The 23,959-nt window shown below is 45.6% G+C and overlaps 1 protein-coding gene across 32 annotated transcripts in view; it reads left to right on the top strand.

The window, feature by feature from the left end:
• Dock9 (dedicator of cytokinesis 9) overlaps window positions 1–23,959 on the top strand; it is a 254,311-nt gene that overhangs the window by 126,336 nt on the left and 104,016 nt on the right. For all 32 annotated transcript variants that reach the window (XM_085828875.1, XM_085828880.1, XM_085828874.1 and 29 more), the window contains 7 exons: window positions 1,085–1,174; window positions 6,961–7,043; window positions 9,123–9,192; window positions 10,771–10,866; window positions 11,893–12,027; window positions 16,858–17,032; window positions 18,194–18,261. In XM_085828875.1, the coding sequence (XP_085685001.1) occupies window positions 1,085–1,174; window positions 6,961–7,043; window positions 9,123–9,192; window positions 10,771–10,866; window positions 11,893–12,027; window positions 16,858–17,032; window positions 18,194–18,261 (717 nt within the window). The remainder of the gene's footprint in view (window positions 1–1,084; window positions 1,175–6,960; window positions 7,044–9,122; window positions 9,193–10,770; window positions 10,867–11,892; window positions 12,028–16,857; window positions 17,033–18,193; window positions 18,262–23,959) is intronic.

Genomic DNA, 23,959 nt, shown 5'->3' with positions numbered 1-23,959 from the left:
GAAAACAAATATAGATTCTACCTCACCCCACCCACAGCTCCCACGAGGAAGCTCACAGCCGTCTGTAACTAACCCAAGCTTCAGGGGTTTGATGCTTTCAGACCTCGGTAGGCACCAGGCATGTATATGGTGCACATACATGTATACAGGCAAAACACGCAAGCACATAGAATAAAATAAATCTTAAAAAGAAAGAAAGAAAGCAAGCAACAAATGGTGGTGATGCTTTGGGGGAGAAATGGGCCCATATTCAGTGTTGCTGGGACAGGGAATTAGAGCAGCCACTATGGAAGTCTGCATGGAGATTCCTTGGAAATCTAGAAATAGACCTACCCCAGCATGTAGCTGTGACTTTCCTGGGGTTTATGCGTAGGTTACTGAAGTCTGTGAACTGTGGAGATACTTGATATCTGTTTGCTGTAGCACTCTTCACAACAGCCGGCTTGCCGATCAGCCTGGGCAAATAAGGAAAATCTGCTGCCGTTCACAGTGGAGTACTATGCAGCCATGAAGAACAACAGCCCAGTGTTTTCACAGAAATGGAGCTCAGGGTGGTAAGAGAAGGAAGCCAGACTCAGGAAACAAACATCACACAATTTTCTGTCATAGAATCTAGAGGTGTTCTGTTGTTGTTTGTTACTTTGCTTTTTAAAGAGTCTGGGAAGAGAGGCTAGCTGGAGAAAGGACAAGAGAGGGTCACAAAGATGTCTGTGAACACGGTCTCAGTATGTAGTATATATGTATGGAGATGGCATAATGAGATCCACTGTTTTTAGTGTGTAATGTTAATAAAATTAAAATTTTTTGTAAGACTGAAATCTCCGGAAGCAAGAATAGCTCTGCTCTTCAGAGGCAAGGAGAGGCTCTTAGTTGGAAGATTCATTTAGTAATTAGTGGTCATTGAGCCTGCACTGCTACCTCGTCTGGAATGGGAACTTAGAAGGTCAAAGTGACCTCAGGAGGCACCTGTCCTCATCTGCAGATGTCTGGAGGGACTTCATAGGCTCTGGCCCTGTTGCAGGCCCATCCGCTGCACCATTAGCGTGGCCTTCTGTCCTCACCAGCTCTTCTGTTCTGTCCACAGACGGCCATCCTGAGGCGGCAGGGGCGGTACTTACGCTCCACGGTCCCTGCAAATGCAGAGGAGGAAGCACAGAGCCTGTTTGTCACTGAGGTGAGGTTTTTACTTCCTCTGCGCCCTGGACATTGTAAAGACATTTCCTTCTACCTAACCACGTCTCCTTGACTCTCATTATTTTTCTAAATAGTGTCAAAGAAGTAATGGCGGTTTTATGATGAGACATTGTCAGAGCATAGAATGGGTGGGAATGTCCAGAGGGCTTGTTCGTAATTCTCGAATATCAATGTCTCCAGAGTTTAACTGGACGGGGACTAAAGGGTTACTTACCTCTTAAGTGGAAATGCTGTTGACCCCTTTGTCATCAATACCATCTGTAAAGGTTGATCCATGAGTTCGTTATGGGGTCTTTGTCTTCACTGGTACCTCTGTCTCTGCAACTTAGGTCAGGACTAGAGCCAGGTGTAGCCACATCTCACTCTCCCTGACCCGTGTGTGAGGTAATCACACTCCTCCTTGTTTGAACATACAAATAATAATCTGAACAAAGAGAAGTCATTACCAGATAGGGAGGCTTTCCTGCCCTGTTGTATTTGTCTATTCCTCTTGCTGTTTTGGGGTAGAAGAAACTAAGTGGCTACAGTTTTGTTTCTTGAAGTGGTTCATCCTTTAGAAATGAGTTTGGGGGCCAGGAAGATGACTCAGTAGGTGAAGCAGGCTGGTGACCCGAGTGTGAGCCCCAGAACCCACAAGAGGAAGGAGGGAGCTAACTCCATAGTCTGTCCTCTGACCTTCACACCTGTGCTGACCTTCACACCTGTGCTGTTTCTCCCTTCCTCTCTCTCCCTCTCCCTCTCTCTGTCTCTCTTTCACACACACACACACACACACACACACACACACACACACACTCCAATATATTAAAAAATGGGTTAGACTCAGTCTTCCTAGTTGGAAGTAAGTTTTGCTTTTATAAGTAAAGACAAATTAAATAACAATATTTTGTCTTAACTTGAGATTTTGGAAAAGATTAAGTCTGTGTATAAAATGTTTAAAGCGGTGTTCTGTTACTGTGTAATGATGATGTCCCGCTTAATTTTCTTTTCTACCACCTTAGTATCCGTAATTCCAGACACGTACCAGGTGTGTTTGTATAGGCTTACACACACATACACACTAGATATGTTCATATAGGTTTACACACATACACTAGGTATATTTATATAGGATCTCACACACACTGGGTATGTATATATAGGCTTATACACACACACAAGGTATATTTATACAGGCTTACACACATACTAGGTATATTTATACAGGCTCACACACACATTAGATATATTTATACAGGCTTACATACACACTGGGTATGTTTATATAGGTTTACACACACATGGTATATTTATACAGGCTCACACACACACTAGGTATATTTATGCAGGCTTACACACACACACGGTATGTTTATACAGGCTTACACATACACACTGTGGATGTTTATATAAGCTTACACATATACTATGTATTGTTTATATAGGCTTACACATACACACTGGGGATGTTTATATAGGTTTACATACACTAGGTATGTTTATATAGGCTTACACATACACACTGGGGATGTTTATATAGGCATAGACATATTTTTAAAGGCAAGTTGTAGCAAAATCTGGCCTGCAGCCTATTTTTTATGACTAAAGTTTTAATAGTACACGACCTTGCCCATCTGTTTACATGTTGGGCTGCAGTCATAATACAACTAACTTGTAGTAGAGATGTAGAGATCCTGTGGCCCTGAAGGCTGGTGGTGTTATGACTGTGTAGACCTCTGCAGAATGCTTGTTAACTTCTGTCTTAGAGCATGTGGCAAAATTAAAATTATTACTCATTCTCCCAACTCCTTAAGAAATTGTGAGTGGGTGTAACCCTCAGTTATGTTTTTTAAAGATTTGTTTTTTGAAATTGTGTCTTTAGATTTCTAATTCCTTTTATGTGCATGAGTGTTTAACCTGCATGTATACATGTATACCATATTCATGCCTGGTGCCCATGGAGATCAGAGGAGAGTGTTGGAGTCCCTGGAACTGGAGTTATAGATGGTTATGAGCTATGACATGGGTCCTCTGCAAGAGCAACATGTGTTCTTAGAAGTTGAGCCATCTCTCTAGCCAAAGTTATTTTAATTTTGTGTGTGTGTGTGTGTGTGTGTGTGCGAGAGTGTGAGCTTGCGTACATGAGTACATATGTACCATGTGTATACAGTGCCAGTAGAGACCAGAAGAGGGCATCAAGTACTGTGGAACTGGAGTCGTGAGCCATCATGTAGGTGCTGGGAATTGAACCCAGGTCCTTTGCATGAGTACCCAGTGCTCTTAACCACTGGGCCATCTCTCTAGCCTCTCAGTATTTAACCCCTGCAGGTTAAGCAATCCCTGCTTCACCCTGAGCTGCTAAAGCCCATGTGACTGGACTGTGTTGGGCCTCTGCCATCTGCTCTCCACCCTCCAGTATGGAGGACAATGAACTTGTAAAACAAAATGCCTTTGTGAGCCCGTCACTATAACTTCAAATTCTTGTTGAGGTTCCCAAGTTTGAAAGGTGAATTAAGTACTGGTTCACGTCCCTACCCATTTGAGCACACAGTTTTCTTGTTAGATCTCTGATGGAATCTGTTGTGTCTGAGACTTTCTGGAGCCAGACGGGGTGGGGCTTGCTCTACTCTGTGCATCTGCCTTGAGAGTTAGGCAGTGCCCATAACTAGACAGGCAACAGCGCTTTTGAATGAAGCTGAGGTAATTTGGAATATTTGCTGCTTTTTTTTTTTTGCAGTTTCTTGTAATTTTACAGTGTGTGTGTGTGTAGTGTACACAAGTGTGCACCACAGTACACACATGGAGATCTAAAAACAGCTTTCAATAGCTTATTCTCTTCTACCATGGAGCTTCAGGGGGGTGAACTCAGGATATCAGGCTTGGTGACCAGTCCCTTTACTGCCCAGTCCGTACTACACAGTTTCTTATAATTTTAAATATTTATAATTCCCCATTTTGCTTAAGATTGTGAACATGTCGGAATTACAATATTTCATTCGTGAAAATATTCACACTATTCACTTTTTGTCCCTACCCCCTTGCTTTTAGTTAGCTGTGTGCACACTGTCCCTCAGGATGTCCTGTTAGAGCCTCAGTGATGGCAGATGCAGTTCTTGATGCTCAGAGCATCATGACCAGATAAAGAGAAAGGGCGTGTGCCACACAGAGCCAGGCCCACCTGCATGGGGGCCGCTGTGGAAAACCTGGAACTGTGTGCGACTTTCAAACCTTACTTGGTGGCTTTGGAATGTAAATTTGAATTGTTCATACCTGATGCCCAGGTGTGAAAGTATTGCTGGAAACTGTGAAAAGTATTCCTAAGGCTACAATAACATTAAAATGTTTACAGTTACATAGTCAAAGGAGAATGCTCACCTCCCCTAACTGACTTTGCTCTTCCTTCTTCTCTCATTTTCTTTCACCTTCAAGGAATAATCTAGAATACCCATACTTCCTTCCCTTTGCATCTTTTCAAGAAAAATGCTTACGGGGCGGGGGGGAGGGGGTGTAGAGAAAAAACAAAGCAAGCACCCATTGTTGTTTCTGTTGAGTTGGTGGCTGCTCAGGTGGAGGTTGTGACGCAGACAAAACAATTGATGTCAATGAAGCGGAATAAGAATAGGGGCTTTGTTCAAAAAACATTATTCGTGAGCCATTTTTTTCTGTTTTAAAACTTTATTATTATTAAAAAATTAATTTACTTACATCCTAATATTAGCCCCCTTCTCCTCCCAGAACACCCCATCCTCCCTACTCCCCCTCCCCTTCTCTCCTGAGAAGAGGGACCTCTCCCCAGATCCTCCCTCCCTCGGCTCATCAAGGACTAGAGATATCCTCTCTCACTGAGACTGGACAAGGTGGCCCAGTGGATAGCCCTTTCTCCAGTTATTAGGGGACCCACATGACACCCAAGCTGCTCATCTGCTACCTACGTGTGGGGTGAGGCCTAGGTCCATGCTCATTCTTTGGTTGATGGTTCAGTCTCTGGGAGACCCCAAGGGTCCCGGTTATTTGACTCTGTTGGACTTCCTGTGGAGTTCCATCCTCTTTGGGGTCTCTCGACTCTCCCACAAGAGTCCCTGAGCTCCATCTAATGTTCGCCTATGGGTCTCTGCATCTCTTTCCACTGGCTGCTGAGTAGAGCCTCTCAGAGGACCCTTATGCTAGGCTCCTGTCTGTAAGCATGGCAGAGTATCATTAATAGTTAATTTAATAGTTAATCATTAATAATCAGAGATTGGTTCTTGTCCTTGGGATAGTTCTCAATTTGAGCCAGTCATTGGTTGTCCATTCCCTCTGTCTGCTATTTTTGTCCCTGCATGTCTCATAGGCAGGATATAATTTGGGTCTAAGGTTTTGTGGGTGGATTGGTGTCCTTATCCCTCCACTGGGAGACCTGCCTGGCCACAGAAGGTAGGCCGAGCCAGTTTAAAAAAAAAATGGTATGACACAAATACATCTTTGTTGGTTTTCATGTGTTCTTTTTCTCTATCAGCTTTGTGTATGTCAAGAGCTAACTAGAATCTCACAGCCACCCAAGAAGGTAGAGGAAGGACACCCTGCTGGCCCCTTGTAGTCATGTAGTGAGGTAGTTCTGATATAGTGTGTGAACCATAGTGACACTAGAAGAAGCCTTAGCAGTGAAATGAGTGCCACGTATAGTACACATGCAAGCTCATGTGCACACACACTCACATGCATGCACATGACCATGTACACACAAAGGTACACAGGTAAAGAGGTCATGGGGCCGTGTGAGTTGAAGTCTACATCTTTCCTGCACATAATCTCACCTTATCACTTACGAATGTGAAGAAAACTGAGGACAAATTTAAATGGTTTTAGTAACTAACAGCACTAGTTCTAAAGTTGGTATCGTGAAGTGTCTAGGTTCACACATGATATTCTCGCTCATGTCCCAGTAGAGAGACATATGGCCTCTTCCAACACCATGCAGTAGAAGGCTCAGCGGGTAAAGGCACCTGCTGCTAAGCCTGCTGACCTGAGTCTGATCTTCCAGATCTGCGTGGTAGAAGGAGAGAATCAACCTTGGCAAGTTGACCCCTAGCTTCTCCATGAGTACAATGGCATGTGCTTCCCTCCCCACACAAATAAATCATATGCAACTGTCTTGGTAACCCTTCCACTGACTGCTGTAGTAAGACGCCATGATGAAGGTAGCTTATAGAGGAGTGAGCTTACTGGGAGCTTACAGTTCGGAGGGTGAGTGCATGGCCATCGTAGTGAGGAGCATGGTGGCAGGTGTGGTACTGAGAACTTACATCTTGATTCACGTGTATGAGCCTGAGTGAGATTTTGGCAATGGTGCAGGCTTTTCAAACCTCAAAGCTCTACCCCATCCTGTGGCATACCTTGTCTGACAAGGCCACGCCTCCTAAGCCTTCCCAGACAGTTCCACCAACTAGGGACCAAATATTTAAATATATGAGCCTGTGGGGGTATTCTCATCCAAACCACCATAGCAACATAAACCATTTCTTATAAAAACAAATGATTATAAGCCGGGAATAGTTATTGCTATTTCAGTGTTGCCATAGGAAAGCTGCTGTCAGGTTGTTGATATTGATAACTTGACACAGTTGCTCCCGACGGTCGTGTTTCACTGGTTCAGAGTCTGGTGTCTCACAGGAGTCTCTGTGATGTTAGATGATTGACAGCTGAACTTTTATATGTCTCTAGGGCCTGACTTCCCAAAACTCCTCATGTTCCCCAGAAGTCATTATCTGACTTTCTGTTTGTGTTTGTTTCCTCTAAATCCCCCACCAGTGCATCAAGACCTACAACTCTGACTGGCATCTTGTGACCTATAAATATGAAGATTACTCAGGAGAGTTCCGACAGCTTCCAAAGTAAGCTCGTGTGTGTGTGTGTGTGTGTGTGTGGGTGTGTGTGTGTGTGTGTGTGTGTGCTCATCTGTGCAGTCAGAGTACTCTCGAGAATGCTTGTAGACAAATTCTGTGCATGGTATAGCTTTTGATCGATAGACCCAGTGTCATACTCTGCTATGGATAAGCAGCAGTAAGGACATATGGGTGACTTAATTCTGATCTGAAACTCTGGAGAACCAGAAAGTTTTCATGGAGATATATAAGGGACAAGGCCGGTATATTGAAATGTTCTGCAGTGTGGTTTTGGTTATTAAATCAAGCACTTTCACTATCATTTATTAATCGTATGAAGTGACAGCTTTCATCATGACATTTCATCCACATATAGAATGCTCTCTGATCATCTTCAGTCCCCTGTGGCTGTATTCTGTTCCTCCCCCAACTGTTCTGTTTCTTCTATATTCAAGACCCACTTACTTCCACTATCTGGGGCTCACCCCCTCATTATTGCTGACACACTGGCTGTGTGTGCCCCCCTGGGTCATAGTCACACTTACATCCAAACATACACAGTTCTGCTTGTCCCTATTCTCCCATCCCTGTGCGTCCGTCTTTACATCCCCCAGGCACATTCTTTTATGTCATCTATGCCTCCATGGCTTTATGTATCTGTATAAAGTTTATGCTGCACATATGAGAGAAAGCATGTACTTGTGTTTCTGAGACTGGACTAATTTCCGTAATGTGAGTATTTCCAGTTGCATTCATTCTTTACTGAAAAAAAATTTCATCATGAGTATCCATTTCCCTGTTCACAGATCCCTGGGTTGACTCCAGTGTATTCTTGAGAATAGTGGCGTGTGTGTGTGTGTACGTGTGTGTGTGTTTGTGTCTGTGTGTGTATATGTGTGTGTGTGTGTATATGTGTGTGTATGTATGTATATGTGTGTGTGTCTGTATGTGTCTGTGTATATGTGTGTGTCTGTGTGTATATGTGTATATGTATATGTGTGTATGTGTGTGTGTGTGTATATATATATATATGTGTGTGTGTGTGTGTATGTTCAAAACAATATTTTGGAAAAGAAATGTGTGAAGACTGTCTACATTAAATACATTTTGCTTTGATAAAGTCAGTATGAAGCAGTGTTTTCCCAGGTCAGTCCCTTGCCTCCTTGAAGCTGTAACGGGCCCTCAAGCAGACCAGAAGTGATAGTGTTCACGCTGGTTTGTCATAAAGGGAATCAGGGTGGAGAGTCTGCAGAAAACAGTTGGCAGAGGGAAACAGCAAACGGTGACAGGTTGTTTTCAGTCACCATCTCCACTGAAATCTTAGTACCCAAGGTACTACATTGTCCTTTGGCTTGGGTGCGCCTATGAGATTCCGAGCCTCTTGTGTTCTTCTCAGAGGACCTCACTGTTTGTTTTTCTATGTGTGTGGCCCAGCCACTCCTTAGAGTGTTCAGTCAACTTCCTGATCGACTCTTTAAACATCAGAGGGAACACTCTCTGCCAATAGTTTCTCTACGCTGATCGGTGCCTGAGCTTGATAGCTGCTCAGTGTTCACTTGGGGATTTGAAGATAATTCCTGTTTGATCCAGTTAATCTACCTTCCTCCAGAGGACATGTGCAAAGTGCCCAGGATGTGTGCCTAGCATACAGCTGTTTGCATAACTGTAGCTATTGCTGTTATAGTTGTCAATATCATCCATCGATAACTGCGCCTCACCCTCCATCAGTAATCATTAGAACTCAGTGACCCTATTTCCCTTTCTCATATTTTATGTTAAAAAATTGTCCCATCCAGTTGTTTCACCAGAAACCATTCCATTTTCTTACATTTAGCTGGCTTCCTAGCCCCAACAGGCTGTGGCTTATTTTCACAGTGGGAACTCTGCCTACAGGAGTCCCGTGGCTCGCCCACTTGAGAAGCACTGGTGTAGACTGTGTAACTCCTTATCTCAGTGGCCACAGTTGGACTTGTTGCGGGCTTGTTCCTTGGATGGATGGATGGATGGATGGATGGATGGATGGATGGATGGATAAACAAACTATTGGTGATGCAATTACTAAGCAAGTTTTCTTTCTTCTTTTTAAAGCAAAGTGCCCAAGCTGGATAAACTTCCGGTCCACGTCTATGAAGTCGATGAGGAGGCCGACAAAGATGAGGTGGGGTTTCTGTTCATTCCTGCCTCTCTCCTCCCTCGAGACTGACTGTGAGGGCTTTGAGGGACGTGCTGACCTCTAAGCCCAAACAGGAATTGGGATGTTTAGTGAAACAATGGAAAAAAATTTTTTTAAATGTACTTTTGAATTGATTGACTTAAGGTCCCTGTTTTATTTGGACTGCTTAGCATCTCATGGTCTCTGATGCGTGCTTTTGTTCTGAGATCATTTGCAAAGGCTTGGATCAGATCTGGCTCACTGTTGAAAGATATCAAGATCTTAAGTTTAGATTGTTTTCTGACAGGATATCGTTCATTGGCAGGTGGTAGAAGTAAAATGGCTGTCTCTCCAGTGGTTGTGTAACTTCAACAAGCTCCCTAACTCTTGGAGAAAAGTGGGCAGAGCCTTAGGTCTCTGCATTTCTCGTCCTCCCGGTGTGAGCTTAGACGGTCCCTTTTACTTAGTTGTTTACTGAGTACAGTACTGACTGTTGGTTGATAGACAACAATGGTATTCATGCAGCAACCTGTTTTAGAATTAATTCTCAGAAATGTGTTGCTAGTCATGAGTGCTCACAGAGCATACCTTTAATCCCTGCACACACTAGGCATGTGGATCTCTGTGATTCTAAGGCCAGCCTGGTCTACATTGTGAGTTCTGGGCCACCTGGGGCTGCTCAGTCCTTTTTTTTTAAGATGCTCATTATAGGGGCAGGAAGACCAAGTGAAAGTGTACATGAAGAGTGCCTAGTAGCTTAGGAAGTCCTTGACAGGTAAGTGTTTTCTCAGTAATAATAACAGTGCTAATGCTACAAATACTGAAGCAGAGCTGGAGCCAAGCCTTTCTGCAGATGTCAATTCTGTAACAAAAGACTTCGCCATTTGCAGGTGACGTTGCCTTTGTCTGTTTACAGTCACTCTAGTGACTCTAGCCTTTGTTACTGTGACCTGATGTTGCCATCTATATAATCCATACTTGAGAGCTGTGCAGTGGAGTTATGGGGGGGGGCACTCAAAAAGTTGTAAGTGATTTCACAGTTTTGTGTTGGGCCATGGCACGGTACACGCCTAATAAAGTTTTAGTGTTGGGCCACGGCTCAGTGCCCATCACCTCACACCCAGCTCCCACTGGAGAGGTCTTAGTTCAGAGACTTTTATTTATGAGTAGCTCTGCCTGTCTCCCTCACCCTGTCCTGTTCTGTATTGTGCTTATCTCTCCCCGAACCAAGCCTCTGGAAAAATTTTCAAGAATTTCCTTTTGTCGTCTAACCACAGAGGAGTGTAGTTTGAAAACTCTCTTCATGAAACCAGGCAGGGCCACACAACTGAGCGGTTTAAGTGTGGTCTGCGGCTCAGGAAACTCCCGAAAGTAAGAGCTTGGCCTGGCACTAACCTGACCTTTAACAGAACAGGAGTTCTAGAAATGTACCCTCATTTCTCTTCACTGGACTTTACTGAGGCATCAATGTCCCAGAAAGTGGTAATCGCCCACTGTGGCACAGGTGGAATGATTCTCCTACTGGTGACACTCAGAGAAAGGGCAGAAGACTGATGCTGTTGTGTTTGTGCCCCTCCTTCCTAGGATGCTGCTTCCCTTGGGTCTCAGAAGGGCGGGATCACCAAGCATGGCTGGCTGTACAAAGGCAACATGAACAGCGCCATCAGCGTGACGATGAGGGTAAGAGCGCCTCAGCCCGCTTCTCCTTCACGTGCAGCCCTCTCTCTGAGTCTTGAGAAGACTGCCCCAGATGAACAGGCGTTGCTGTTTTTACCCACAAAGGGGATACTGTCTGGCTCCTAAGATGCTTTCCTGGTGACGGCCCCACTGTTGTCACAGCCCTGTCCTCCTGCTTCCCTCACAGCCTCCTGAGCCCTGGCATAAAGAGCTCATCATAGGGCTGAGGTGAGGGGTACCACTGATGGGGTTTTCTTCCTTGTCTTGAGTGCATAGTGTGTTTTCAGACCTCCTAAGGTAAACCTAAGCACTCTTATGGACGCATCCTGAGACAGAGTCGAGTAAAGCCAAAGTGAGGGTCAAAAAGAAAGATGGTGAAATCTGGAGAGAAGAGGAAAGGAGACCCAGGGGTTGGCGCATTTGCCGCCTGCCACTCCAGCTGCAGTGGCATCCCACACCTCTGGCTTCCACAGGCACCGGCACTCATGTACATACCGCACACAGACAGACACTTAGCTATGGGAAAAAAATTAAAATAAAAAAAAGTAGTTTTAAGAAGTTGCACAGTGGAGAGCAGGACGAGTCCTAAGGAGAAGAGACACAGTGAGGATGGTAAGGTGAATGTGGAGATGAAAACCAAACCAGGGAAGTGCTGCCTGCGGGGATTCTGAGGTCCAAAGTCCTTCCAGGTCATGAGTGGAGGACAGCCATGTTGTGTGAGTGAGGGCTCTGGGGATTTGAGAGCAGATCTCTGCCTTCCTGGGGCTTCATCCAAAGTTGGAAGTCCCCTCCGTACTTTTGGATGGTTGCATAAAATTTCAAGCTCTCTGGGCGAGAAACAATGTCCTGTGACAGGAAGGCAGGAAGACGGTTGTGGCGAGTCTTTCCCCAGCGGATCCAGTCACCAGTGGTGTTGGCTAGAATCCCATTAACTTTAGAGAATGCTGGCTGGGTTTTCAAGAGTACCGGTGGCTTGCCAGTTCCCACTGTCCATTTAGGAAGATGAACTGTCTGTGTTTCTTTCTTCAGTCATTCAAGAGGCGGTTTTTCCACCTGATTCAACTTGGCGATGGATCCTATAATCTAAACTTTTATAAAGATGAGAAGATCTCCAAGGAACCGAAAGGGTCCATATTCCTGGATTCCTGCATGGGCGTGATCCAGGTGAGTAGGAATAGGGCCTGGCAGGTTTTCTGGTCTGCTGTGGCACTATGCATGAATGAGCAGATTCGGGGAAATGCTTCCTAACGAGGCTGTAATTATGGTAGAAAGATAATCTGAAAACAAACTTGATTTTCATCATTTTGAAGATGGCAGGATATTGTGGCAGACAGGAGTCCTTTAGTGTATGAGGTTTTATGTTTAAAACTCGGATAAGATGGCATGCACCTATACACCCTGTCCTCAGGACAGCCAGGCAGAGGGAGATCTTAGGTTCAAGGCCAGCCTACGTCACATAGCAAAACCCTCCAAACTGAGATGTCCCCGTCCTAACATGGAGGCTTGTTCCGCTTCACAATTCACAAACGGCCTGGCTCATCAGAATCCGCCCGAGTAATTGCAGAATGAAGACCATGAATATATCCCTTCTGGGCCTCAGACAGAGAGGTTCTGTGGCCAGTGAGCAGTCTCCCTGTCAAGTAGACAGTAGACGGATTCAGCGTCACCAGAGAAGCCTCCCTCAAAGTGGCAGTATCTTGGAGCTTGATTCTATAAGGACGTTGTGTGGTGGGCTAGCATGAAGTCAGAGACGCTGCTCTTCGGTTTGACCATGGGTCTTTCTACCTTGGTATTTACATTTTTACCTAAAATCCAGTTGCATCGTCATCCTCTAGTGAATATGCTCATCTCATCTCATCGCAACAGAGAGAGCTGAGGTGCTGTACCCCTGCATACCTGCACCCCTGCTTACTCACACCCCTGCACACCCACACCCTTGCACCCCTGCATGCCTGCACCCCTGGCATACCCACACCCTTGCACGCCTGCACCCCTGCATACCCACACCCCTGCATGCCTGCACCCCTGCACTCCTGCATACCTGCATTTCTGCATACCCGCACCCCTGCATGCCTGCACCCCTGCACTCCTGCATACCTGCACCTCTGCATAGCCGCACCCCTGCATGCCTGCACCCCTGCATACCCACACCCCTGCATGCCTGCACCCCTGGCATACCCGCACCCTTGCACGCCTGCACCCCCGCATACCCGCACCCCTGCATGCCTGCACCCCTGCACTCCTGCATACCTGCACCTCTGCATACCCGCACCCCTGAATGCCTGCACCCCTGCATACCCGCACCCCTGCACATCTGAAGCAGTCATTTTCAGGTTTCTTTAGTTGCAGGTGCTTACACCTCACTCCTTATCCATGGCTCCTGTGCTAGAAGGCAGGACCATCCTAGACTGATGACTCCCTCCACCCTCAGAGCTGCTCCTGTAGACCCTTTCTCTTCCCCTTCCTTACCATATAGGACGCTCTGCTTCCAGGACCCTGTTGCTGTGCTCCTTTATATACTGGGTCTCACGTAGCCTAGGTTGGCCTCAAACCAAGTAAAAGGTGACCTGGTCCTTCTGATCCTCCTGCTTCTGCCTCCCACGTGCTGCCCAGAGAGACAGGCAACCATGCACACTTGTGCACTGCTGGGGATCCAGCCCCCGGCCTCAGGTTTGCTGGATGAGCACTCTACTAGCGGACCAGCATCGCCAGCCTCTGCTCTCCCCTTCTGTTTGTTATTATGATTTTCTTTAATTTTTAATTTGGAGGCAACCCTTTTAGTATCTGCCTAAGGAACTCTATACAGAATAGTTGGTAACTTTCTGAATTAATTTGTCGGCAAATTCCTTTTATTCTAGGTGTACTTGGCCAGCTGTCTGTCTGTCTGTCTGGCTAGCTTATTTATTTATTTAGGAATCCCCAAAAGTCCTTAACATCAGAAGCATCACAGCGTCTTCTCAACTCCATTGTGTTTAGGGGCGTCTGATTTTTGTGGTCATCTCTCTATAATTAAAAAAAGAATTATTGATTTGTTGTAGGAGGGGATTGCGGACATGGTGGTGAATTCCATACCAAGCATGTGGATGCCAGAGAAGAACTTGGTGGAATTGGTTCCTCCTTCCACCCCCACATGGGTTCTGGGAACAAGTTCAGGTTGCCAGACATGAGAGGCAAATGCTGTTACCTGCTGAGCATTCTCACTGGCCCTGGTCTTGGCTTGTGTTTCCTGAAGTTTAGGTTGCTTTGTCTTGATTCTTGTTAATTGGCAAGCTTTTTTGTTAAGGTGGATACACACATAGAAACTAGCTGCAACAGATGTGGAACTTGGAGAATTCCTCCACTGTCTGTCTGTCTGTCCGTTGTCTTTCACCTGCATCTCATCTCAGAGGCTTCCCTGTGTGTCCTGCCTTCTGGTCTTCATGAGCTTTGCCAAAATGGCAGAGGCCCTGTCTGGGTCTCTGTTCTGGGGCCCAGACCGATGCTGAAGTCAGGTGTCCTCCATTGATTTTTCCCTCTGCTGGGGCTCACAGCCATGCTGGTCCTACCCTTATTCCAGAGTAGTGTTTTCAGCTGTTTTGTCCAGTGCTCCAACAATCAGGCTTCATCCAGGTCAGAAGTGAAGATTAGCACTCTAGTTAGAAGCATGCAGGGCCCAGAATGAAAGGAAGTAGCAGGAGAGACTGGAAGTGCAGCAGGAGGGACACTGGGAACTGGGACAGGGCTACCTGCCAGGCTCCTAAGTAGAAGAATCATATACCCCAGCTAATGAAACCAGATGAGAACTGCCCTTTCCAAAACACAGGATTTCAGTTGGATCTTAGCATCTCTAACTATTAGAAACCTACAAGCCACGGGACAGAATCTGAGCCTTAGATCCAGACTGTGGCATGACTTCACATTCCCTGAAAAAGTATCTTCAGCCAACAGCCAGTCAGCCGGTGGCTTCCTATGCCAGCAGCCCCTCCTCTGCTGGAGGCTGCCAGCGTGAATAACAAAGTAAATCAAAGTTTATCAAAGCATGTTGACCAACAGTGTAAATCAGACTATCAGAGTGGTTCACTGATGACACTTCATCTGTTTCCTGTGTCAGATTTCCAAGCTTCCGTTTTATCTCTGTGAAGCTGAGAAGCTTTGGAGTTACTTTTTTTTTTTTTTTGGTTTTTCGAGGCAGGGTTTCTCTGTGTAGCCTTGGCTGTCCTAGAACTCACTCTGTAGACCAGGCTGGCCTCGAACTCAGAAATCCGCCTGCCTCTGCCTCCCGAGTGCTGGGATTAAAGGCGTGCGCCACCACGCCCGGCTTGGAGTTACTTTTTTCAGCTGAATTTTCTGGCATAGTTGAAAGCAAAACTAGATGCATTTTTTTTCCATCCTCATTTTGAAGTAGGAAGTTATTCGTTTTGTTTGACAGGAATGCCTTGCTTCCAGTCTGTTGCACCGCACACAGATGTTCATAAGCTGGATAGCCCTCATCGAGCCTCTAGCCACTTGGGTATTTCAGCCTCTGAGGTCTGAGGTCTGACTTCAATGCCTATTTCTTCCTTCAGATTCTTTTTGTGTGTGTAGCTCATAGCATTTCTTGTTTGCTAAGTCACATATGCCTCCAAAAGAATAAAATTTCCTTTGTATCCTTGCCTATTCTGAAGCTGAGCATCAAATTGTAATTAAAGCCCATCTGAGGTAGCACACCCCTATAGTCTTCCATACCTGAAATCCTAGCACTTGGGAGGTAGAGGCAAGAAGTCCCAGAGTTTGAAGTCTTTCCTGGCTACGCAGGGTGTTTGAGGCCAGCCTGGCTTACATGAGTCCCTGTCTCCAACAAAAACAGAAACAAAAAGTTGTGATTTAAGTGGTTTTGGGGAAAAAAGTACTTTGGGATATTTTCTTTTTCTTTCTTTTTCTTTTTTTTTTTTTTTTTTGTCATGGGAAGAAGTCCATTCTCAGCCTTTCACTCCTTCTTTGATTCCTACCTTTGCATTTAATGGAGACCCAAGGTGGCATTTACCGAGCCGGTGGCAGATGGTCTGTGCAAAGTCGTTTTATAGCCTTGCCCAGAGAAGCACTTAGCTTCAGGCTTCTAAAAACAGCTCCAGAAGTGACGGGCCTTTGGGAGGGTCACCTTGTGCCTGGGCGCTACACTGAGAAGGGTCCACAAACTGCATATAACTGTCTGAGATTTCAGGGGGTGTTGGGGTGTTCTGACCACACAGCAGTCAGTGGGACTGACTGCTCCTATGACACCTCCTCCTTCAGCCTGTGTGGACTGTTCTTCAGAGACGAGTCTGTCTAGTGTCCTGGGTCCGGCCGGGGTGTTTGTCTCCAGACATGCTTGTCAGTGTCTGGAGATGTTTGACCCATAGCTGTTCCACTGGCATGTGGTAGGAGGAGGCCAGGATGCTGCAAACAGTGCAGTATGTAGAAGAGCCCCCCCGAGCAGAGAGATGAATGAATGTGAGCGTCATACCCATGTCAATCGGCTCCTAAGTCTTTAACTCCAGCTTCAGAGCCGTGATGGCCTGTGAAGGCACCTGCACTCACTTGCACATACACACATGGAAATACAGTTTAGAATAAATAAAAATAAATCTAAAGATTAAAAAAAGAGAGAGAGAGCAGCAAATGCTCTTAGCTATCGCTCCAGCCCTAGCGTGAGCTGCTTTTTCAGACAAACCAGGTTTCCATTCCCAGAACCCCGTGCTGGCTCACAGCCATCTGTAGCTCCAGTTCCAGGGGATCTGCTGGTCTCTTGTGACCTTCTGGACAAGCCACACACACACATGGTGTATATACATACACGCAGACAAATCAAATATGTAAACTAAATACATAGTTTTAAAAGACAGTTAATTAATCACATGAAGAGGTGGACTGTGACTTCTGGAGGGATTTTCGGTTTTAATGGGGCGTCGGAGAGCCAATAAGATGGCACCATTAACAAGTATGGCAGACTGTCTTGAGCCCCTTCCCGACTTGTCTCTTTCCTGGTTTCTACCTCAGAACAACAGAGTCAGGCGCTTCGCTTTTGAGCTCAAGATGCAAGACAAAAGCAGTTACCTTCTGGCCGCAGACAGCGAGGCAGAGATGGAGGAGTGGGTCACTGTACTCAACAAGATCCTCCAGCTCAACTTTGAAGCCGCAATGCAAGAAAAGCGGAACGGGGACTCTCATGAAGGTAGGTGGGTGCAGTTTCCCTCAGCGCGCACACTGCGTGGCCACTCCTACTTTCCCCAGGAAGAAGGAGGACTGACTGTAAAGGTCCACAAGAGGTAGGAAGATGTGAGCCTTTCACAGTTTGTCAGCAAAGGTTTCTGTCACATTAGACTTGACTGCCCTGAAGCCAGACATGGGTGTTGCCTATAATCCTAGCATGTGGGGAGCAGAGGCAAGAGGCAGAGGTTTTGAGGTAGCCCAGTCAACTGTGCAGGGAGTTTCAAGTCAACTGGAGCTACATAATGTCCCTGTCTCAGAAGAACAAAAAACAGAAAGAGTTAGTACCTTGGAGTTTGTGTGGGGAGTATGTAACAGGAACAGCCACACTCATGGTGGGGCAGGCACTTCTTCAGCTATGTAACCTGGGACAAACTATTATGAGTCTCGAATTTTACCTGGAAATGGGACTATGAACTAGGGATGTAGTTGGGTTGGTGGGGCGCTTGCCTGTCATGAATGAAGCCTTAGGTTCCCAGTACTGCACAGACCCTGTGTGGTGGCACACACCTGTGGCGCAGGAGGATCAGAGGGTCGTCTTTGGCTACACAGCACATTCAAGGCTAGCCTGGGCTACACGACAACCTATCTTTACGTAAAAATAAAAGTTTTTAAGTAATTAAAAAAAAAAAAGAAAAGGAAAAAAAGAAAAGAATAACTACCTCCAGCCACTGGTGGGAAATCCATCTTTAAAGTGGGAAAGTTCCTGTTGTTATCCCCTTTTGGAATGTTCAGGATGAAGTGAACATGGCAAGACTCTTACTCCAGATTGCAGGGCACTCAGGCCATGTTTTTGATGCGTGTTCATATTGTACTTCAAGCCCATAAGAGATCCCCAGCCCTGGCTGTTCCCTCATACCCTTGGTCCCACCCTAGCTTCTGACTGATGGAGTGTGGCTGACATCAGTTCTAGTGTGAGGGGAGCTGAGGTTAGCGGATTTTAGCTGTACAAGGTCTTGGACCACCACTCTCCATGCTGGGCATTGCCATCAGTGTCACTCCAAAGCCCCCAGCTGCTTGGAATGCTCTTTCAGACCTGAGAACCACTGCATTTGGGTTCCTTTGCTTGTATTACACGAGAAAGTATCAACTACATACAACTCAGTTGATCTCTTTTGCCATTTAGATGACGAGCAGAGCAAACTGGAAGGTTCTGGTTCCGGTTTGGACAGCTACCTGCCTGAACTTGCCAAGGTGAGGCTATCCTCACACACCACCCTCCTGTGAGGGCTGGGTGCCTCTCATTCCATGGCTCTCCTGTATGGCGGCACTGTTGCTGTGATTGCCACTGTCTGCTTTCTGGGGTGAATGTGAGAGGGTGGGAATTATTTTACACGAGTGACAGACACTTCAGTCTGTTCTCCAGAAAATACCCTACAAAGTGTGTTGCTATTTTTTTAAATGCTGCCATTGTACTGTCTTCCTACGTATTCTTTCTGTTCAGACTTCTTTTACTTAAATTATGTTCACTGGTGCCTTAGTTAATGCTACTGTTGCTGTGAAAAACACCATGACCAAAAGCAACTTGGAGAGGAAAGGGTGACCCAAGAGCTTACAACTCTCAGGCCATACACCATCACTGAGGGAAGAAATCAGGGCAGAAACTCGGATCAGCAAACTGGAGTCAGGATCTGAAGCAGAGGCCATGGCGTAACGCTGCTGGCTGGTTTTCTTTTCCATGGCTTACTCAGATCTGCTTTATTATAGCACCAGGACCAGCAGCCCAGGATGGCTCTGTCCATAGTGAGCTGGACCCTCCCTCATCAATCATCAGTTAAGAAAATGAACCACGGGCTAGCCCACAGGCCAGCCTGGCTAGGGCATCTTCTCAGATGACTTAACTCATGTCAAGCTGACATAAATGAGCCAGCACACTTGGGTGCTCTTATCTACTCAATAGCCACAGTTCCCAAGAGGGTGATTGTGGTAATCTTGTCACTGCCACTAAAGAGGAGCTGCTGGGTTACGAAGCGTGTGGCCAGATCACCTGGATCAGCAGGAGAACAACCGCAAAGCTGGGCTCTTCCCTTCGTGCGTGCTTTGTAACTTTGAAAAACCCCAGAGTCACTGGAAAGCACAAGGGAAAACAAAACAGCCATGTTGTGTTGCCTCTCTACCAGAGCCAGTGCTGCCTCTGCCACCACCTCAGTGGCAGGCGCATCCTTCAGGCACTGCCTTTGCTCCCATTCTCCTTCGAGCCACAGCCCCAGCCGCAGCCACAAACCTTTTACTTTCATTGCGTTCCGTGTTTTTACAAGTATTTCACCATGAGGACGCAGGGTGTTGATTCTGGATGTTTGAAAGTTGCTTTTCTGTGTACTTTGCTCTGATGTTCAGTACCATCTCATTTAGCCTTGTTTCGGGTACAGATGTGGTCAGTCATTTTTATTGTACTGTAGAAACATTTTAGCTCTTAGGCTAATTCCATTTTTTCTTACTTCGAACAATTCTACAATGAGTATCCTTGGCCTGATCTCCTGTGTGTACATGTGCATATGGGTGTGTGTGTGTGTATGTATGTGCGCGTGCATGCATGTGTCTGTGCGTGTGTGCATGTGTGCATGATTCTTTTAAATGAGCGACGCCTTTGTCTTCACTCTCCCTCATTCTTTTTGTGTCCTTACCTTTCTGTTTTGTTTTTTAATAATAAAGTAAAATGGTGACTGTACACACCCACATGTTAAGCACTATAATAGAATCATGCTGTGTCAATATAGGATTGCAACTAGACTAGCATTCAGCATTGACCTTTCTCAATATAAATTTTCCTGGCTGGAACTGTGGGTATTGTTTTTCCTCAGGACTTAGCTGTTTCCACAGAATGTTTTTAGCACCTGCCTATTAAAGCTAACTTTAGAGCCCTCATTGTAACCTATGCCTAGCCTGGAGGAGTTTTGGGTTCTGGCTTCTATGTTTATTTTCTTGCTTTTCCTCCTGTGTGTGTGTGTGTGTGTGTGTGTGTGTGTGTGTGTGTGTGTATGTGTGTGTGTATGTGTGTGCATGTGTCAGTCTCTGTGTCTCTGTATGCCTGTGTTGTATGCCTGTGCATGTGTCTGTTTTTGTGTGTTTGTATGTGGTGTGTATCTGTATATGTGTCTGTGTGTGTGTCTGCCTGTGTGTGTATGTGTATTTCTGTGTGCCTGTGTATATCTGCATGCCTGTTTCTGTGTGAGTGTCTGTTTCTGTGTATGTGCATATGTCTGTGTGTCTGTGTATGTGTGTGTCTGTCTCTGTGTGTTTGTGTGTTGAGTCTGTGTGTTATGTCTCTGTGTGTGTCTGTATGTGTATGTGTCTGTGTGTATGTCTGTATGTGTGTCTGTGTGTGTGTCTGAAACCCAGGGCCTTGGATATGGTAGACCAATACACTATCACTGAGTTGCACCCCTCACCCCATCGTGTTAGGAAGCCTAGGCCTCGTTTGACACCCATACATGCATGCATCTTTATTTCTGGATGCTCAGAGGACCCCATAGCAACGGGTTAGAACTGCTTGACTCTTAGTTTATTGAAGCAGCACACTTATGCAACCTATAAACCAGAAAGAACTTTCTAGCAGTGAACAGCGTGGTCACCTAAGAAACAGCTCAGGTTCTTTGAGTCCCACATTGGTTATTTAACACCTGCATTTTCAAGCCAGGCATGGCGGCACACCACTGGGGAGGCAAAGTAGGAGGAATGCAAGTTCAGGGTCAGCCTGGCTCATAGCAAAACTCTGTCTTGGCCAAAGCAAAGCCAACAAAGAAATCCAATTTTTTTCCCCTATGAAGATGCATAGGAATTTTAGCTTTGTCTTCTGGTACCTGGCAGAAAACAAAGGGGACAAAAGGGGGAAGTGTATTGTCCTTCTCCCAGGTGTTCCCGGGAGGATCGCTGGACCTGTGGATCTGTCAGTCCCTGTGCCTTCAGAATGCTGACCTTTTCACAGTTGTGTTGTGAGGGACCAGGCTTTACCTGGAGGCTGCCTGCCTATGCCTGGTCCCTTTGTGGTCAGCCCAGCTGTTTATCGCCTCCTGTTACAGTGCTCATTTGTTGAGGGAGCATGGGAACTGGCTAGCAAATGGACATCCTGTTTTCAGGAGGAATGAGTCCCATGTTACAGAGTCAGATGAAGTGTGTGTGGTAAGGGGGAGATGGGGAATATTCTCTGGGTAAAGAAGTAGGGGAAGCAGAGGTGAGGAAGCATTTGATGGGAGGCCTAGGCAGTGTGAAGACTGTAAAGGGAGGATGCCTGGGACAATGGGGCCAGGCAAAGGTAGCTGGGGGTAACTTAATGGCCAAATCCTCTCTGGACAGCTGTCGTTGCCTAACTCATCCTGTTCCTCTGGCTTTTGTTTTCTCCACTGAGACCCACACTTGGACAAACAGGAAATGTCTGACGGGAAGTTGTTTCAGTGCAAAATAACTGATGCTTCATTCTGGAATATTATGGACTAGCCTCATGATGTGAGTGAAGCCGACTTGGATTTTCAGGGTTGTCCGTGTGTTCTTGGAGTCTTTGCTTATTCTTGGAGAATAGGCGCATCTTTACTGTTTCCATATCAGGGACAGACTGTATTTACCCTAAAACTTGATCTTTTCCTCCTATTGTCTAGCAGGGAAGCAAACAGTTTTTATTGTAAATATAACAAAACACATAGCATCAGTCTATAATTGTAAGTATTTATATTTAAAAGGCCTCTGTGAACCAGCAAGTTGGTTTCTTCTAGAACTCGGGGAGCTCCTCCCTCTGATTGCCTTGATGTTAGATGAGGCTGGAGGGTGTGTGTTGCCTTCTTGTGTAGAGGAGATGTGAAGAAAACCTCAACTCTCTTCCTTTATTTTCTTCTGGGGATAGTAGGGCAAACATCACAGCTTATCATCTTGTATTCTGAAAGAGAGGCATCTCACGTGACTCCAAAAGCTTCCATTCAGTTTCTTATCATTTTATCTCGAAGTCAAAGAACTTTTCTTTACAGGTAAACCTTTCATAGTTGAATACAGGACAGAGAAAGTGGTGTCTGCAACTTTATAGTCTCTTTGAGGCTGGATAAGGGCTGGGGACCATGCTCAACAGGACTTGTGGGAACCCGTGTGGTTTCCTGGACACATTTTAATAAGAGTTTTAAAGCCAAGTTTGTAACAAACACTTCCTTCCCTAAGTCTCAAACCAGAAAACGATGCCATTATTACACAGAGGGATTGGCTGCAGTTTGGCAGTCATTCCGTTGATAAGCCTTCTAATTCTAGAAAGTTCTAGCCTGGCTTTGTGTCTTGAGGTGAAATGTAAGTCCTTTTGAGTTAAATCTCATATATGCAGTAAATATGTGTTATGGTAGCCTTTTAATTTAAGAAGTAAATAATTGGTGTGTGTGTGTAGGGGTGGGGGGGAGGATGGCTCATTGGATAAGAGCACTGACTGCTCTTCCAGAGATCCTGAGTTCAATTCCCAGCAACCACATGGTGACTCACAACCCTCTGTAATGGGATCTGATGTTCTCTCCTGTGTGTCTGAAGACAGCTACAGTGTTCTCATATAAATAAAAAAAATTTTTTAAAGTAATTAATCTGGGGGCTGGAGAGATGGCTCTGTTGTTAAAAGCACGAGCTGCTCTTCTGGGGGGAGGGGGGGGGCGTATTAGATTCCTAGCGCCTACATGGCAGCTCATAACCATCCGAGTCTCCAGTTCCAGGGGATCAGATACTGTCCTCGGGTGTCTATGGGTACATGGTTCAAAGACATGCATACAGTCAAACCAACCCATGCACATAACAGTCTCTTAAAGAATTACATATTTTGGTTTCAGGGGATTTTGCTAACTGTTTTATTTCATTTTGTCTAAATGACTCAACACAGTATTTTTCGTGTAATACAGCACCTTCAAATAAGTAAAATTGCCCATAGATTTTTCATTTTAAATCATTTCTTCGGCTCACAGAAAACTAGAGATACATCACTGTCTTTTCTGGAAACGTGAGAATGTCGGTGACTGAGCTTAAGGTTTACTGTGTGGGATAGGAGGTATTTTTGTTTGTTTGTTTTGGTTTGGCTCTTTTGGCTGAGTCCTTCTCTTTGCCGAGTGTGCAAGTGACAGGTTCTAGGGAAAGTCGCTCTGCTCCTGTCCATTTCCCCGCACATTTCTCTCTCTACTGAATCTAAAATAGAAAGCAGGCCGCGGCCAGGATGCAGCCACGGCTGTCTGAAGGAAGCTCCTAGAGCCACTCTGGACTGGCCGACCACAGTCTATTTTCAGAGCAGGACTGAATCCTGCCACCCTGAAATGCGCTCAATTGCATAGTCTTGGGATAATTTTTTTTAACAGCTGTATTTTTGTGGGCACCTTGGCTGTGAAAGTGCATATTATACGTATCCTTACCAAACATTGATTAAGATTTTGCTTTTATGCTTCCTGTCAGTAAAACTGCCCGTGTTGGGTAAAGAAGTCACTCTTTTATCCTCATGATTGTCCTCCTCTTCCTGAGAACTCTAGTGGTAACCTGCTGTGATTCCTCTAGTGCCACACTGGGCACAGAGAGAATGTGTATGTGCATGCGCAAGACTTTTATCTACTTCCTAAGTGTGCTCGTGATTTGCCAGTTACTTTGATAGTTTTTCTACCATTAAAACGTATCTCATGGGCGTCTCTGTGTCAGCAGAGGGGACAGTCTCTTTGAAGATGGACCACGCACAAGTCAAGGTTGTTCGTTGGTGGATAGTGTATGCATTATTCAGCCATGTACTTTTAGGAACATTTAGGTGATACTGGGGTTTCAGCCTCTGTAAATTGTACGGTAAGCATTATGACGTGTCATCTGTGAACTCCTATTTCAGAAGGACCTTTCCAAACTGGGATTCTAGGCCAAAGAATGTTGTGTTTTTGATGTTTTAGATACTGCTAGGTTTTGGACTTAAAGA

The sequence above is a fragment of the Mus caroli genome, unplaced genomic scaffold, assembly GCF_978045245.1.
Source record: "Mus caroli unplaced genomic scaffold, Mus_caroli_1 scaffold_12, whole genome shotgun sequence".
NCBI classification, from domain to species: domain Eukaryota; kingdom Metazoa; phylum Chordata; class Mammalia; order Rodentia; family Muridae; genus Mus; species Mus caroli.
Note: the sequence above shows the minus strand (reverse complement) of the source record. Positions and strands in the feature narration are given on the sequence as shown.